The sequence below is a fragment of the Dendropsophus ebraccatus genome, chromosome 4 (assembly GCF_027789765.1).
Source record: "Dendropsophus ebraccatus isolate aDenEbr1 chromosome 4, aDenEbr1.pat, whole genome shotgun sequence".
Taxonomy (NCBI): Eukaryota; Metazoa; Chordata; class Amphibia; order Anura; family Hylidae; genus Dendropsophus; species Dendropsophus ebraccatus.
Genome location: NC_091457.1, coordinates 56,953,085 through 56,971,989, shown reverse-complemented (window position 1 = coordinate 56,971,989; position 18,905 = coordinate 56,953,085). Strand labels below are relative to the sequence as shown.

Sequence of the window (18,905 nt, the reverse complement as noted above, 5' to 3'; positions counted from 1 at the left end):
CTTTGGTGTTTTTTCCCCTCAAATTTTCTTTTACAATTCCATGTAACCATTTGTTCATTTTATGTTCCCCTGTCTTGAGGTACTGCAGTTCCTATAGGATTGTCAACTTTTTTTTTTTAGTCTCCCTTCCTAAAGGGGACAGTATAATAGGAATGTATAACTAGGTAACTGTATCCTTTAGCGAGCACCAAAATCACAGTTGAATCGCTGCAATATTCTTTCTTCATTTTTTGAAACCTTAGGGAGGAGTAACATTTATAACTAGGAAACATCTGAACAGCAGAATTCAAGGATAAAAGAATAACTTAACATTTATTCAACATTGCTTGTGAGTGAAGGAAACGACAGGCTCAGATGACAAGAGATATGATGATAAACCCAGCAGGTGGAGAGGCTTATAACATTAGCATAGCTGGATACACTATTGTATTATAGCTCAGCCGGTACACAGTACCTCACTCTGTCTGCTTCAGTGCCCTATTTTCATACGTTTCTCCTATGTTCAGAGAAATCAGCAGAATGAAAAGGGAATTATGAAGAAAATGCTCAAGTGTGTACAATGCCTGTTGGTGTACAATGCAGAAGGACCCATAATTAAATTGGTCTGACTAAATGGACAGGATGGGGAGAGTAAGGGGCCAGCACTAGGGCCTGGAAAGGGTGGTCCTTGTTACGTCTCTGACTGAGAATTAGATCAAAGAGAGCTTGTTTAACATGTATGTTTTTTTTTAATGGGCTAGCCTGACATAAAAAAGAGAGAACAGTGCTCACCTGCATAATCCCCTTTCATTGCCATTCAGAAGCCCAGCAGATTGCTGCTGTCCACTGCTTTGTGGTCTGAGGCAGTGACCCACCATAGTGACTGATTGGCTGAATGGGCAGACACCAGAAAGCAGTGGGCAGCAGGGAGTGTCAAAAAATACACACACACACCAAAAAAAAACAAAAACACATTTTAAACCTAAACTTCTTAACTTCTTTACCAATAAAAAAAATCATTAATGCTGGACAGCATAATATTGTCAGTAGCATTCAGGCTAGGAGTATAGGGTAACATATGTTGCCTTTAGGAGGATGGCATCAAGGCCTCCACAAAAGCAAGGCTTTATTGTATAATTTGACATCTTGGAGGTAGTAAACACAGAGATCCACCAATGACCAGCTTCAGGCTTACAAGCTCTGTAACCCCCTGAATGTATTCTTTATTCCTCTAACCCCGCCCCCCCCCCCCCCTTAGGTAGCTGTAAATATAGTCCCTAATAAGTACCCTAGTTATTCTCCCTCTCCCGTAAATTACCTTCCCACTCTAGCAGCTTTGTATATAATCTGCAGTAAATTATCAGTCCCATTCTCCCTCTGGCAGCTATACATATAGCCCCCAATAGTTCCCTAGTAAGTTTCCTTCTATCACTAGTATCTGTAAATGTAGTTGGTTACTGTTGTTAATATTATTTCCTTAAAGGCTATGTAGGTTTTTATAAAAAAAAAAAAATAAAATAAAAAATCAGCTTCATTTTGCTTCTACAGCCTCTGCAAATTGTTGTGTGAGCCCTATTTGCTCTTGATACTTGTTCAGAGCCTATATGAGTGTCCATTGCAGAGTGCCTAATTTATTTGTTCTCTTCTCTATCCATACCTGAGTAAGATGTCTTCCAAGGATTCTCTCCTCCAGTCTACAACCTGAGCTTGTATATAACTTACTATACACAAGCTATCTCTAAAATTGACATTCCGAATCTTTTCTGTACTGCATTGATCCTGTTATCTTGGCACTCAATTGCTAAAGGCTGCTGAAGACAACTGGTAGCAATCGCTGAATACAGGCAGCCGAAGAGGCCTTGCAAAAACCCAAGTCTACCTGTAGAATGGGTCAGCTCCCCGAAGACGATCCATGCCCCTGCACCACCAATCATGCGAGACTGGGCAATATAAATTCTGCTGTCAGTTTTGACAGCAACACTTAAATGGTTAAATAGCCAGCACAGGTGATCAGTCCATGCTGACCATGATCATTGTATAGAGAGGGGAGCCCTCTCTATACTCTCTTACAAGGTACATATTGGTGCCTTAAAGGGGTTTACCAAATAAAACCTACCTGTCCCCTATCCACAGAATAGGGGACAAGTGAGAGATTTTGGTGGGTTGACATTCATGCCCCTGGTTATCTCCAGTTCCATTGAGAATAAATAGGGCCGCAGGTCACATGCTGACCCGCAGCTTTATCCAAATGAAGGATCCTGGGGTCAATCTGGAGATCACCGGGGAGGGGCACAGAGGGGACAAGAAATTTTTAATCAAGGAACCCCTTTAAGGGGTTAATGAAAACTACATAGAGCATTGCTTCATTTTGCATATTAAAAAAATATAAACAATAAAAAATAAAAAGGTGTCCATAGAAGGGATGAGCAAACTTCGGTTCGATCCAGCGAACTTTCGTGAAATTTGAATTTGTACGAACCGAACCTAAAACAAACCTTGCTATAATGGCTGAATAATTGCAGCTACAATAGTGGGAGTCTGATAGGGTATAGTTTTGTTTAGTTGCAGTTGCTATTACAATGAAAAAAAAGTGAAAAAAAATTAGCCAAGGTGTAAGTGATTACACGGGACATAGGACACAAAGTTCCTTGGACCCAGTAGGGTGGAAAACAGACATTTGACAGTGGAACCAGCACCAATAATAGTACTGTATTGGACCCAGTATGGTTGACAACAGACAATTGGAGGAGGCGGCACCACTTGATTGCACCCAACCCAGTATGGTTGAGAACAGACTATTTGAGGAGGAGAAGGAGGCGGCAGTACCTGATTGCACCCAGCCCAGTATAGTTGAAAACAGACTATTTGAGGAGGAGGAGGCAGTACCTGATTGCACCCAGGCCAGTATGGTTGAGAACAGATAATTGATGGAGGAGGATGTTTAGCCTTGGAGTAGTGGCCTGGGAATCCTCGCTGATGATGTTGTTCAGCGCACTTTCCAGAACATGGACGAGTGGGATGATGTCGTTGAATCCATAGTCATGCCTACTCCCAAACAGAGTCGCGTCCTCAAAAGGGATCAACAATTGGCAGGAAATGTTCGAAGAAACCTGTGCACTATGAGGTTTATGAAATGTGCCATACAAGGTGTATGACTTAGCCCTCCCTGTTGCACTGCAGAGACAATGTTCCTCCCATTGTCGGCTTCAACACTTCCCACCGTTAGTTGACGTGGGGTCAGCCATTCATATATCTGCTCCCTGATGGTCTGGAGGAGCTCCTGCCCACTGTGGCTCTGTTCAACCAGGCTCACAAAATGGAGGACAGCCTGAGAGCGCCGGGCCTGACATCGTTGGTAAGACACCAGGGCACGTTGGACTGCAGTCAAAGCGGTGGATGGGTGCAAGCTTGTGGAGGCAGAACTTTTGCAGAACTGGCCCAAAAGCACTGGGGAGGTGACAGTGGCAAGAATGGGCCAACTTTCTGATGGTCTTCTGGGGGAATGTTGACCCAATGGGCAGTAACAGAAATGTACTGCCATTGCCCATAATTAAAGGACCAGAAATCAGCACTGGGGTGCATGGTCTTGGACACCAAGAATCCCAATGAGTCGCCAACATTTTTCTACACAACTGTGCAGTGGGACAGCCGATGGGACTTTTTTTTAACTGTTTTTTTTGTTTTGTTTTTTTTGCGGCTAAACGGGGTTCTCCTATTTTTTGAACCTTTATTGTAAAGATATGAACTGAGATTTTCACTTCATAAAGTAGATCAGCTTGAACACTGAAGTTGCTTTCATGTGTCACAGATAGCTGTCACATTACATTTTTTATTAGGCAGCACCCAGGTATATCTGATGAGACTAACTTAAGGTCTCACCCTAACGGGTGATGGCACACAGCTTGATATTCACAAAAAAACAGGATTCAAGGGATTATAGGAGTAATAATCCCTTGTATCCTGGTCTATTCTGTGATTATATTTGTTATTGTTATTTTAACCAGATTTGTTACGAACTTTCTCAAAGTTTGGTTCAGTGCCGAACCGAACTGTTTGCAAAGTTCGTAACAAATCTGGTTCGTTACGGTTCAGTTCGCTCATCCCTAGTCCATAGCCTTTTATTTTTCTTTTACATACCACAAAGAATGTGAAACACTGGCATAGGAAATAAGATTTATGCTCTTCTTTTTAGGGGACGCAATGATCCGATGTGAGCAGCTTGACTCACTCCTGGAGTGGATGTCAGAGTTCCGCAAATCTACCTCCTCCTCCAGTGCCGCAAATCCTGAGGAGCTGGTGGCCTTTGATGTAATCTGTGGGGACCTCAACTTTGACAACTGCTCATCAGGTAGGAATTCAGAAGTAAAACACTATTAATCACATAGAAATCACTGGTCCTTTATGTATTGATATGTCAGAAGCTAAACTAGTGAAATCAGAGGATACTGAAAGATGGGGCATTATGTAGCTGACTTTGTCAGACAGCTATAAGAATATTCTATGACACAGCATTAGTGTATTGGCTTTATAGTGTAATGATTTATAAAAACCACTAAGACATAAAAGGACACCTTACTTTTGTAACAATGCTGGATCAGATTGAGTTTTACAGCAGTACAAAGTAGGATCTGCACAAAGTGTAAAGAAGACCTCCAAGCTGTTGAGCTAGGATTTCTTAATTAAATAAAAAAAAGACTTGGCATTGTTCAGGACTAGAAAAACATGGCTTCTTTCTTCCAGATACCTTCCTACAGATTGAATCCAGTATTCCAATTTAGCTTCAATTACTACAAGGCTGGGTTCACACACAGTATATTTCAGTCAATATTTTGGTCCTCATATTGCAACCTCAACCAGGAGTGGATTAAAAACACAGAAAGGCTCTGTTCACACAATGTTGAAATTGAGTGGATGGCCGCCATATAACAGTAAATAACTGCCATTATTTCAATACAACAGCCGTTGTTCTAAAATAACAGCAAATATTTGCCATTAAATGGCGGCCATCCACTCAATTTCAACATTGTGTGAACAGAGCCTTTCTGTGTTTTCAATCCACTCCTGGTTTTGCTTGCGATATGAGGACCACAATACTGACTAAAATATACTGTGTGTGAACTCAGCCCAATAGTGCAGAGCTGCAACACCACAAACAACCCCGGGTGAGGGGTGGCACTGTTTTTGGTAACCGTGTAGGTTAAGGAATTAGCGTGCATAGTTTGCAGCTTTTCATTGGATTTTACACAGATTTCAGTGGAGAATCCACACCAAGATCATCCCATTACCTGGACAAAATCTTTGTGTTTTTTTTTCCTGCCATTAATAACATCAGTCATCCCTCGCCAAGACTAGTATACAGTATTTTTCATGAATATTGAGTTCTATCAAAGTTGAGTGTAAAAAGAAAAAAAAATTAGGCATAATAGTTGAGATGAGAAATTCCTAATGCAGTCAGGTGAATTGCATGGGAAGTGGCTTCTGAGTTTTAGTAGGTACATAATTTTTTGTAAATATCTGGAATTTTATGCCTGATTTGTGATCGACTTGGGAGGATGGTTAGGACCCCCCCAAACAACCTTCTTAAAGAGACTCTGTACCCACAATCTGACCCCCCCAAAACCACTTGTACCTTCGGATAGCTGCTTTTAATCCAAGATCTGTCCTGTGGTCCGTTCGGCAGGTGATGCAGTTATTGTCCTAAAAAAATACTTTTAAACTTGAACCCCTGTGCCAAACGGGAGTATCTGTGCCCTAACTTTGCACAACCTCTCTGTCCCTCCTCCCCACCCTCTTCATCATTAGGAATGCTCCAAGCAGATTGCCTCCTATTTCCCACCTGTGTCAGCCCGGCACATGGGCTGGATCGTTAAGGACCTGTGCAGTGTTCAGCATGTAGAAAATGTTCCAGTGGCATTCCTAATGATGAAGAGGGTGGGGAGGAGGGACGGAGGGGGTGGTGCAAAGTTAGGGCACAGATACTCCCGTTTGGCACGGGGCTTAAAATTTAAAAGTATTTTTTTTAGGACAATAACTGCATCACCTGCCGAACAGACCGCAGGACAGATCTTGGATTAAAAGCAGCTATCCGAAGGTACAAGTGGTTTGGGGGGGATCAGATTTTGGGTGCAGAGTCGCTTTAAGTATCTTTCTGGGACTCTTATTAGTGGGTTAGACATTGCCTGTAGTCACATTCAGTAATGTCTTCATATTAAGGAAAAATGCAACTTCACTGTATTGGCTGCGACTATGCTGATGATAATAGACTCCATACCTAAGGCTAACAAGGAGTTTGTCATGCTGTGCAATGTTGTAATTTATAAAATAGCAACATGTCGTAGTCACGCTCATTGCAATAGAGCTGTTGAAGAGAGTATAATGGGGGTAAGCTAAATAACTGGCAGGCATATAATGAATAACAATGTAATCCAGCATATCTCAGATTGTACAAGCTGGTGCGCTGGTTCTTCTCATTCACCTGCTTCCAGATACTTAGACAACCTTTCAGGTTTTCCATAGAATACATCCTATATGGGTAGTTTACCTCCTCCTTAGGAGATAGCCAGGATGTAGAGGAACCACTGTGCTCTCCATGCAGAGTGGGAAGTTTAATAAAGGATGCCTTTAAATGCCCATCATTTTTCTAAAGGCTGTACATTAGACTACATGCATATGGCAAAGTCAAGTTCACTGAGCAGGTACACCAACTTAGAGAGTCTATGCAACACACTAGTCCTCAGCGAACAGCATACAGTACAGTGTAGATATAATAGTCCTGATGGTTACTTGTTGTGGCTGGGTTTGTAAACTCCCTGAAAAGCTCCTGATGTATACGCTAAATGTAGGCCGTGACAGATACTTAACAGTGGCATCTGTTACTCTATAGACTATATGTGATCTGCTTAATGGTTACATTGTGACCTTTCTTATGGCATATGTGTTAAATAGATACTGTTATAGCCGCTGGGTGATGGATGCCACTGTAAGGCATCCGTATAACACCCATAGGCTATTCTAAGGCATACATTTATCCATTTACAGAAATCGTGTAGTCTACTATGCCATTTCTACAGGCCAGACATAGGCCAAAAGGACACTGTTTTAGCCTCTGACTAATGGAGACTTTAAGCGTCAATGTTGGAAGATTTCCTTGTGTACGTGCTAAGCATAGCATTAAAGCACAGTGTGAACTCATTGTTAGACGTAATCACATAAAGCGTTACAGTTTAATGCATCACATTATATCAGCAGCTTAAAAAAAGAGGGAGAAATAAAAAAAAAAAAAAGAAATGCAAATCTGGATGTGAAGAATAGACATGTCATTCAATATAACCAACATGTTACATCTTCTCATGCAGAAGATAAGCTGGAGCAGCAACATACCCTGTTTACACATTATAAGGATCCATGCAGACTGGGCCCTGGAGAAGAAAAGCCTTGGGCAATAGGTAAGAGATGTGTGCTGATGGAAAGAAATAACAAGTATTTTCTACCAATGCCACCTGGAGGAAACACTAAGTACTGCAAGTACCAATGCAGAGCAAATAGGACACGTAAATAAATGTAGAGGGCCACAGCACTATGAAGGAAAGTTAGAGTGCTCACTTGATGATCCCCCTCATTGCTTAATATACAAACAGTATCAAATAGAGGGGTGGCCACCTGTTCTGTGAAAAACTGTGTAACATTTATTCGTCCACCTGCAAAGGCAACATTTCAACTTTTCAATAAAGTCTTTCTCAAGCAAGACATCATTGAGAACTTGAGACTTCACCCCTGTATGTGAATAACCTTCATATATTTTTTCGCTAAATTGAGTCCCACCTCTTTATTTGATACTGTTAAGATTTATATAGTATATCGACAAAAGTATTGGAATACCTGCACATTGCATCTACAGAAGCTTTTAGGACATCCCACTCTACATCCATATGCATTAGTATGGCCTTGATCCTACCCTTAATATGACTCTTCTGGGAAGACTTTCTACAAGACTGGGAATTTATGCCCTATTATCCAGAAGGGCATTTGTGGGGTTAGACACTGATGTTGGATAAGAGGGCCTGCCTCACAATCCCTATTCTAGTTCATCCTAAGGCTATGTTTACTCACTGCAATGAATTCAGGAAACTACAGCTGTAGTGGTCATTGAAAACAACGGCCGCAGATTTTCAAATTCATTCAGTTCTATTGATTCACAGTTTGCAAACAACAGCCGTAGGAAATAGACTGTTCGCCAAAAAGTTTTTCTTTCAAATTAACTGGTGCCAGAAAGTGCTTTGTAATTTACTTCTATTAAAAATCAAAAGTTTTCCAGAACTTATGAGTTGCTGTATGTCCCGCAATAAGTGGTGTATCCAGTCTGACACAGTGCTCTCTGCTGCCACCTCTGTCCATGTCAGGAAATGCCTATAGAAAACCTCTCCTGCTCTTCAGACTGGAAAGAATGCACCACTTCCTTCAGGACATACAGCAGCTGATAAGTACTGAAAGATTTTTTTAATAGAAGTAAATTACAAATCTCTGGCACTTTCTGGCAACAGTTGAATTGAAAGAAAAAAATGTTTTGGTGTACAATCCCTTTAATTACATTACCATAATAGAAACATGTATGTATAAGGCCTTGCCTTAAGACTGTTAAGAATGTGAATTTCCCTACTGAAGCTAGAGGGTATAATAGTTTCATTTTATAAACAACCTGAAAAAAAATTGTATTTCCTAAATTATTCGGCTTCTTTCTTAGCATTGTAAGTGGTGTAATGTATACTATGGTTATCAAGGTGGTCACAGCGATTTAGTACAATGGCCTTTGATTGTATTCAGCTGCCATAACATATGAATTTCTGTTTTCACAGGAACACTGCTGGATCCTGAAGGTCTCTATGATGAGGAGGTGTGCACCCCCGACAATCTACAGAAGTGAGTAATGAAATATATATTTGGTTGGTCACTTGGACAAGCTTAGCACAAATGAATGCTGAACGCTGCAGCTGTGTATTGTACGATATCAAGTATAGCCTGGGAAAACATGGACACAGCCATAGGCCATAGGCATGTTTTCCAGACAGCCTTAGGGCTGCATCCAACTTCTCCAAATGCTGCACAATCGGACTCGAGCATGTTCGAGATGCATTTATCCCTAAATAGTAACAGTTTGTATGTAATAAATAGATGCAGCACCAGAGCCATGCTCAATACCTAAATACAACACTAGAACTCAGCTCAGCAAATGCAGTAACAGAGCCGTCATGAGTACTGAAATACAAGTTTCTGGTGTAAGCATTGATAAATAATACCAGAGCTAAGATTAGTAGGGATATTATATGGGAAGTCAAGTTGAAGAGGTTGTCCAGGAAAAACTAACTTGTCCCTAATTCACAGGATAGGGGACAAGTAAGAGATTGCGGGGGGTCTGACCTCTGTACCCCTTCCAATCTCCATATCGCCACCAGCACCCTTGTTATGAATACAGCCGCGGGTATGGCACTGGAATCAATAGAGGAGCGGGTCATATGTCGTACCCATGGCTGTATTCATAACAAAGAAGCGGGGGAAGGGGGTGATACAGAGTTCAGCGGGGGGTTCAGAGAGTAGTTTTGCATGGACAACCTCTATAATGAAAAACCAAAGTTTATAGTATAGTCTAAATAGTGGTATAGATATGCTAGCAGTCGTTGTCACAAATAGTGCCATGCATACTGTTTCCATGAAAGTATTGATACATTCCTAGTACCCCAATATAGTTTTATTTATTTATATAGACAACTAGCAGTCAGGATGGAGGTGCTTAGCCCATTGTTGCTATCCCAGTAAAAGGTTGTTACTGGTTCTCAATATGAGACTTTTTCCTATCTTCTAGAGTCCTAGAAAATGAAGATGGCAGGAAGGAATATCTGGTATATCCCACCAGCAAGAACCATTGTCCCAACCATAAAGGAAGGAAGGTTCCATTGAAGGGTAGTGGCCGCAGAATTGATTATATGCTGTATTCTGAGGAGGGACTGAATATGGAATGGAAGATGGTAAGTTGGGTATCTGGCTGCGTATTTAGCTGATCTCTATGTGTAAATGGGATGAGATATGAATCTGTGTTGTACAGATCCATAAAGCCATGTCAGTGTGCCCCAGATATAATTACAAGGCATCCCAAGATTTTTGGTGCCATGTTCTCTTGTGTTCTGTATTTCAGAAATCCTGTTTTCTAAAGAAAAATGGGGGACATTTATCAAACTAGTGTAAAGTAGAATTGTCTTAGTTGCCCCTAGCAACCAGTCAGATTCCACCTTTCATTCTTCACAGAGTCTTTGAAAAATTAAAGGTGGAATCTGATTGGTTGCCAGGGGCAACTAAGACAATTCTACTTTACACCACTTTGATAAATCTCCCCCAATATGTTGTGACTATGATGACTGCTTTATCACTGTCTTGCATATCACTGTATGTTGTCCCACTTTGCTCAGAGTACAGAAAATAACACTATACTTTTATTTTAGGAAATTGAAGAGTACAGTTTTATTACACAACTAGCTGGACTTACAGACCATGTGCCAGTAGCAATGCGACTGACCGTTACTACCGGAGAAGAGGAGTCTTAAGCAGGACTGTGGACTCTGCCAGTATTAATGGGGAAAGTACATACAATATGGCCTAGGGTATTCCTCCAAGCACCAGAATCTGGAGCAGGGAGATTTCTCCAGTGTCTTAATGGAGCCACTGGAGTCCCAAACCATTTGGACTGCGTAAAGGAGGTGGACAAGATGAGAGTTCAGAGGCTTCCTCGCTGGTGCCACAGGGTACCAGAGCAGCTCCCGCAGCCGGCCAGTCACCCTCTCTGTGGTTATCCGAATGAGAGGAACTAGAACAGATCCAGTGCCATTCTTACCAAGATGTTTTTATACCACTATATAGCACAATTTAGTTTGTAACCGTGATATGCTGTTCAATGTTTATTTTTCTTTATTTTTTTTTCTCTTTTTGGCATAATCTTTGTATATCTAAAGAAAAATGAGGACCATTTACCTTTTTACTTTTTAGGCTCTTGTTGTAGTTCTGAACAGCTCCACTAGCATGCGCTATAATTGCATGAGGCTCTGCATAAAAAAATGTTTAAAAAAAAAAAAAAAACTAAATATATTTAAAAAGATAAAGAAACAACCAATTTCACCTGGATGATTTTTAAGGGATACGTCCAAGAACTTGAACTGCAAATTCAAACTTGTTCATTCCATGATTGGCTAATACTTTTCTAATGGCTTTTCAGGAATTTCTTTACTCTTTTTTTTTCAATGGTTATAGAAACAACACAATAAAATATCACCCTGCTTTTATCAATATGGATTCTATTGCCAGTTTAAAAAATCTTACAGTGGTCTACTGTATTGTCAATGTCAGCGGGGTCTGCTGAAACATTCATCACAGTCTGTCTACCTGCATTTTGTCAACAACTAGAGCGCCAAAGAAGATGAAAGGATGAGTGGGCACCATCTTATTGGAAAAAAAATTACATAAATCGGGGTGCTACTAGTGCTAACGTATAGTTGCAATTACTAAAGAAGGGAAAGCACCATGAAATAGAGCACACCCAAAGGAAATATATAATAGCTTTATTGAAAACAGGCTAATTATATTAAAAAACATTTGAAAAACATTCATGTTACATATATGAGATATAATGTGTAGCGGGCCCCCTGGAAAGCCGTATACAGCTAAACGCAATGGATGAATGTAATAAAAAGAAATGAACTTCACAGTGCAGGGCCTAAATATGCTCTGTATAGACTTTATTATGTGGCAAGTGCCACCTATGTGTGAAATAAATGACCCAGCAAACCCGCCATTCCAGCAGTGAACTCTGTTCTGCATAGGCTTACCGCAATGATCACTGACCTATGGTCCACCAACTACAGAGCACAGAGTTGCAGGTTCTTTCCTGCCTTGCCTCACACGCAAAAACCTGCTACCTCTTAGACAGACCCGTAGCAGTCAGGTTCAGCAACTTTTGTGGCTTATGGCAATCTCCATAACTGGTGCCAAACTTGCTCTTGATATAGGCTCTTATAATACCTCCTCCATAGGAGGTATTACTGACAAAATAACATATAAACAGTGCAACACAACATATATAGATGCCATTATTAGTGTATATTATTTACCTACTGATATGCCCCTAACCATCAATACCCCAGGTAAATGAGTAAAAAAAAACAGGCAAAATAATCATGTCTGGAAATCCAGAAACATTGATAGTTCAGTAATAAATGGTTCCTATGACTAGTGCAGTCCTTCTATTGGATGGATCTTCTTTGTATTTTTTCTGTATAAACCTGTCTAGTTGAAATCATAAAACAGGTTTTGATTTTAGTTGTAACTAGGGACCATGGGGAGATTTATAAAGGCTGCACCGCGGGTATATGCTTCGAAGCAGGCGCAGATTCTTACATGATCCGTAGCCATATCCCCAGCCCACCTGATGGTCGAGCAAGGGAATATGGCAAGGCAGGGAGGAGACATGGGGTCCTCCCACAACTTATTTATTAAGGTTTATGCCTGGGAACAAGAGCAGGGCAGACTACCGCAAAATGCCTGCACAGAGCCAGCCAGCTTTACAAAGGGGTATGCCCCACTTAGTAAATCAGTCTGGGGACGGGGCTTTATCTAAGACTGGCCTAAGAGTACACCAGTCTAGCTTAGGGTGCCTTCACACCTAGCGACTCACAGCGTAAATTACACTGCGAGTCGGGTAGGTCCTGGCAGATCACTTTCACTATATACATGCAGCGGTCTGAACGACCGCTGCGTGTATGTAATTCCGCCGGCCCCTTAACCCCTTCAGCTGCCGCCCAGCTCCTGCTCCGCTTTGTATACATTACCTCTCCTCGCCGCACGGGTCCCGGTGTACTGCTCTCCTGCCCGGCCAATCAGTGTGTTGCCCTGCCGCAGCCACTGATTGGCCGGGCGGGAGATCAGTACGCCGGGACCCGTGCAGCGAGGAGAGGTAATGTATACAGCGGAGTGGGAGCGGGAGCCGGACGGGAGCTGAAGGGGTTAAGGGGCCGGCAGAATTACATACACACAGCGGTCGTTCAGACCGCTGTGTGTATGTAGTGAAAGTGATCTGCAAGGACCTGACAGACTCGCAGCGTAATTTATGCTGCGAGTCGCTAGGTGTAAAGCCACCCTTAGGGTGCGTTCACACCTACCGGATCTGCAGCTGATTTTTACGCTGCGAATTTGCAGCGAAATCCGCTGCCTGCATGGGACCCGGACCCGGCCCCTTTAACCCCTGCGCTGCCGCCGGTCACCCGCAGCTTACAGCCCCGGCCCCCTTAAACCCCCACACTGCCCTCACGCCCAATCGCCTCCCCCCCCCCCCCCCCCGCACGCCCTATCGCCATGCAGGGGTTTAAGGGGGCCGGGGCTGTAAGCTGCGGCGCAGGGGTTAAAGGGGCCGGGTCCCATGAGATTCACAGTACAGGATCCGCAGCTGATTTCGCTGCAAACTTGCAGCATGAAAATCAGCTGCGGATCCGGTAGGTGTGAACGCACCCTTAATGTCTCCCCCATGTGTCTAGTCCTACACTTTATTTAGCAGTCTTTTAACTTTTCTTCTCATTGTGGATTTATAGTATATGTAAGTATATTGGTGGCTCTAATTGTTAGCCCTGATTACAGCGGTTAACAAATTTTCAAAAGTTGTTTGGTTCAAAAAAAAATTATCCATTCCTTCATGATTTTTATGTGCTGAATTCAAATAAGTAAAAATGTGAATTAGCTGTAGTTTCAATGATATCAAAGATTTCTAATGTTACTGTTTTGTGAATTGTATAGAATACAGTATAATAGCCGACATATTTATTACTTCTGCAATCATAAGGAGGCAAGTTTACTGTTCATAAACTTTTGAAATATATTCATAGAAAACTTAGTTCTATCTGAAATCAACTACACTTTAGAGGCATATCCAAGAACTTTTACAAATGAATTATGTTTATTGAACTCTGGAATGTAGGTCCTTATTCAATGGCTTCTCGGTGCATTTACACGTCTTTTGTATTCATACATGGGATTGTCTCTGATAACTGTCCAACAGTAATCGACAAGCATTGATGGGTTCCACTTCTGCAATCCGTTTTTTTTCATGTTTTTTGCAAAAAACGGATGAAAATCGGATGCATTTGTGTGCATCCGTTTTGATCCGTTTTTCCATTAACTTCCATTATAAAAAACGAATTAAAAAATTTTTTTTAATGGAAGTCAATGGAAAAGCAGATCAAAACAGATGCACACAAATGCATCTGGTTTTTTTTCATCCGTTTTTCGCAAAAAAAGGATGAAAAAGACGGATAGCAAAAACGCAGTGGGAATCTAGCCTTATACCATAACTATTGGTCATTCTGAGATGATGCAATATACCAGTTGATGATGCAATACTAACAATGCAAACTTTTTCCAGTATTGTATAACAGGCTGTGAGAAGTATAGAAAGTACGTCTATATCTTGAAAATTAGAGCCAATTTCAAAATTTGAACATCATTTTCGATCTCAGCACCCCAAAATTAGTTAAGTTCAATTGTTTTAATGTCAGAACCTTTTTGGCTGTTGACCAGCGTTATTATTAATAATAATAATAATAATAATAATAATAATATTATTATTATTATTATGGAGGTTATTATCCCAGGGCTAAGGATTGTAATTTTATCAAAAAATGTAAATACAAAGCATATATACATATATATATATATATATATATACTGTATATATATATATATATATATATACACACACACACACACACACACACACACAGGAATAACTACATTTATGGATGTTTACCCAGCTTTTGTACTTAGTGGCAAATACTAGATCACAGTTATAATACAAAATAATTTTTTATAGATAACCATTCTGGTCTCATGAAACATACTAAAAACAAATAAAAGAAAATACATTTCTGTTTTCTATGGATTTGTATGTACAACTGTTAAGTGACTGATGAGTAATAGTTTTCCAGCTGCAGGCTGTCACTTCTTTCGGCTGATAGCGGAATACGCCCGCCCATAGAATGGTGTCTATGGAGCCGGCGGAAAGGCGCGGTCGCGGACAGCCGACGGAATTCCGCAGATATTATCCTCGAGAATTCCTCAGTATAAACACACCCTACATGTACCAAATTTTCCACACAGCTGACTGGAAACAACTGGAAGTGTATTGAAGGTGGGGACAGGTTGGGCCTGTGCCCCAGGGACAATTATTGCAGGCACAGGGGGCCGCTGCATGCACTTACAAAAGAAAATGTTAGTCACTTCTTTATTAACTACATTCACACATAAATTATCCTTAAATTTGAACAATATAGTGATTTTTGGCAAAATAATCGTTCCGTGTAATAAGGCCCTTAGCCACAACACAGCATAATCCACACATAGCAAGACAGAGATCTTTTTGTAGCCCTAGCTTAAAATACAGACTGTTTTTTATTTTTAGCCAATATTTGTTCTAGAAATGCAAATTGCAAATTCCATAATTTTTCCTTGATCTGCAAATACATATTCAACAGATAAAAAGAATTCACTTTCATTTGTCTGAAGCGTGTTTCATGAAGGCCAGTATGCTCAGCTACAAAAACATGGTTCTGGTTGAGGCTGGGTTCACACTATGTATATTTGAGGCTGTATTTGTGAGGCTGTATAGCAACCAAAACCAGGCGTGGATTGAAAACACAGAAAGGCTCTGATCACATAATGTTGTAATTGAGTGGATGGCCGCCATTTAATGGCAAATTTTTGCTGTTATTTTAAAACAACGGCTGTTATATTGAAATAATGGCAGTTATTTACTGTTATATGGCGGCCATCCACTCAATTTCAACATTGTGTGAACAGATCTTTTCTGTGTTTTCAATCCACTCCTGGTTTTGGTTGCTATGAGGACCTGACTTGAGGACCAAATACTGCCTGAAGTATACAGTGTGTGAACCCAGCTTGAAGTAAGAAAACCGACATGCCATCCTCCAATATCTGCCATGGATTGTGAAACGGACTTAATATACACCTAGGCAGAGATTTATTAAATATGATGTAAAGTGAAACTGGCTCAGTTGCCAACCAGATTCTGATTGGTTGCTAGGGGCAACTAAGCCAGTTTCACTTTACACCATGTTTGATAAATCTCCCCCCTAGACTACAGTATATAGCCGTAGTATAACTGACAAAACAGCAGCACTATTTTTGGGGGGAAAATGGCAAAGATTAAAACAAACATAGTTTTGCATGCTGGTGCGTCATCACAATGAAACATTTTCCATTAAGATACTTCCTGCATGCTCTTATTTTCCAGCCTGATGTATTCAGTTATAAATCTGGCCTCTAGAGAAGATCTTGGGTTAAATTAATGCAAACAGATGGTATCGGTGGGTGCGATGCTACATGAGGAAAACAAAATGAATATGTTAATATTACACAGTAGAAATCTTATCAAACACTCGTAATTAATAGGATTAAATCATTTGCTTGTGGAATATAAAACCATAAACCCTGTACATTGTCATTAGATATTAGACAGATAGATAACAATTATGTAATTAGGTAATGCTGAATAAAATAAAAGGCATTATCTGACAGCCAACAATCCTGACATAAGGCATTTTGGGCAATACTCACTGTGCCTAGTATTGATTTGTGACAAGAACCCATAACTGCTTATCTACTAAAGACTACATTTCCCATGAGTCTTCAGTCTTCTTGTATTTCACATTCCGCTGCCCCCACACTCTAACTGCCTCTATTGCCCACCTGCCATCTTATAGTAGCGTGCTGCTCCTTATGCTGCAGTTCTCACTCAGCTGCCAATCCTGCACAAAGCGACTGGTCTCCACACTGGTCTCGTGATCATGAAAGAGCAACAAAGTGCTCAACTCCATCTGTGTAGACACATCTGGCCCTGCTACATCTACTTTGTATACTTGCACCCTTGATGGACTTTTTCTGTTGGCTTGTGCAATAGACAATATGCAAGGAAACATCTGTCATGGGTGCACATATATAAAATGATATAGCAGAACTACATTTCTGTCTGTCAATTCATTATTACCTCCTAACCCTATTGTTCTGGGAAAGGTAAGCCAGCACCAGAGCAGAAAAAGTGTCCTTATGTTTGCAGTGAAAAGCAGTCTGGGCACAGCCTGGTACCTACTCTTGGTGCGGGCAAACGGTTCTGCCACATGTCATCCTGCAGTAGAAGAAGGTGTTGGCCACTGGCCATTAGGCCCATAGCAGCATTAATTGTCTGGGTAAGAGCCATCGGCTATCTTGGGTGCAACCTGACCTCATGGAAGATTTGTCTTGTTACAAACAGTCCATCAGGCTCCTCTAAGAGACGGCAGAAAATTCAACAATTATTCTATGTAGCAAGTTTCCCACTATGTGTGAGTGTAACATTAAGCTTTTGTACCACTATAAGGAATAGACTTGTTCTTTCTGCATCAACTTTCTGTCAGCCAACAAATTGCCTGACAAACCCACCATGTATCTGTATAGTGGTGCACAGGCTCCACCATTCTCCTATTCTCTAGTGTACATTATATTAAAGGACTAAAGCAATCTGCTCTTTGTTACAAAATAAACAGGATTAGGTGCAGCTCACAATCATATACTGGTAGGGTCGAGGTTAAACTAAAAAACTGCCCAAACCAAGAGATGGGCAGGTGGAGGGGTTTGACTGTAAAATTGTGAGTATTCTAGTCCTCAAAACCAAATACCGGCCCTATTTCTAACAAAATAATTTATTCAATAAAATATAGGATAGTAAAAACATTGGTAGCAATATCCTATCCAAGACAATAAATATGGATATAAGGTAAAATCTGCACGTAAGGTATAGCATGCAACCTATAACATATAACAATACCAGACAACAAGATTGGGTGTGGACAAATGTGAAAAAATGAATGAATGAATAAAATAATAAAAGAAAAAAAGGGGAATAAAAAGAAATAATGAACATGAACAGTGATAAGGGTTTAAAAAGTGCCAATAGATGCGGTCATAGGGATTTCTGTATATTAAACAGTGCCACTGGGTGCTGACTGGTTAAGGAGTCGTATTTTGATGTGTTCCGTATATGTCACTGTTTCCAAAAAGTTTCTTATGATGTAGGAGAAGTTTACAATTGATAATTAGTCTTGGACTTGTAGTCCTTGCAGTTCGTCTTGGACTTGTAGTCCCTCTGTATTTGTAGTTAGTGTTTGACTTATAGTCCTTCTGACTATCTGCTCTTTGTGCCCCAGCTCCTACAGCTTTCCTGTGACTTATATAAAGCATCTAATTGGCTGTTCAGGATATTTAAGACATTTTTTTAATCCATAAATTGCATCACTTCCTTAAAGGGGTTATCTGGGAGCCAGAAAAGGTCTAAGCTGTTTCACTCCGCGACGCCCCCTTGGCCATCTCAGAAGTATACCTTTGAAAGGGGATGGGTGAATGTCTTGAGCATTGTGTGCGAACAAAACCACACCTGCATGTGACGTCCAATAGCTGGCTGATGTCACAGCAATTAAACACTGTGTGCAGGTGTGGTCTGTCCACTCCTAATGTTCCTGACATTCACCTGTCCCCCTATTGTCTTCTTCTGAGATGGCCAAGGGATGGAAGTGACACGCCAGGAAGCGAAAACTGTAGGACCCTATTAATATTACTGTATTCTGAATCCCAATCCTCCTGATACTGGTTGTAAGTATGAGCTGCCTAGTCAAGGGCTAATATGGCAAGAGAACAGAAATGAATCTATGAAATTAGAATATACTTGGGTAAATGTTTCCAAATTTTGCTTTGGGAATCAAGGTAAGGCAACTTTTTTGTTCTTTTGACTTAATAAAGGAAGTAGAAATTCTCTTTAATTCTTATAATTTTCTGTTTAGGAAAGGCTATAA

At 40.8% G+C, this 18,905-nt stretch overlaps 1 protein-coding gene across 2 annotated transcripts in view; it reads left to right on the top strand.

Moving 5' to 3' along the window:
- Window positions 1-11,307, top strand: part of SMPD3 (sphingomyelin phosphodiesterase 3) — a 115,410-nt gene extending 104,103 nt beyond the window's left edge. For both annotated transcript variants that reach the window (XM_069968417.1, XM_069968418.1), the window contains 5 exons: window positions 4,172-4,327; window positions 7,335-7,424; window positions 8,832-8,895; window positions 9,836-9,998; window positions 10,470-11,307. In XM_069968417.1, coding sequence (XP_069824518.1) covers window positions 4,172-4,327; window positions 7,335-7,424; window positions 8,832-8,895; window positions 9,836-9,998; window positions 10,470-10,571 — 575 coding nt within the window. In that variant the 3' untranslated portion in view covers window positions 10,572-11,307. The remainder of the gene's footprint in view (window positions 1-4,171; window positions 4,328-7,334; window positions 7,425-8,831; window positions 8,896-9,835; window positions 9,999-10,469) is intronic.
- Window positions 11,308-18,905: the final 7,598 nt, after the last annotated feature.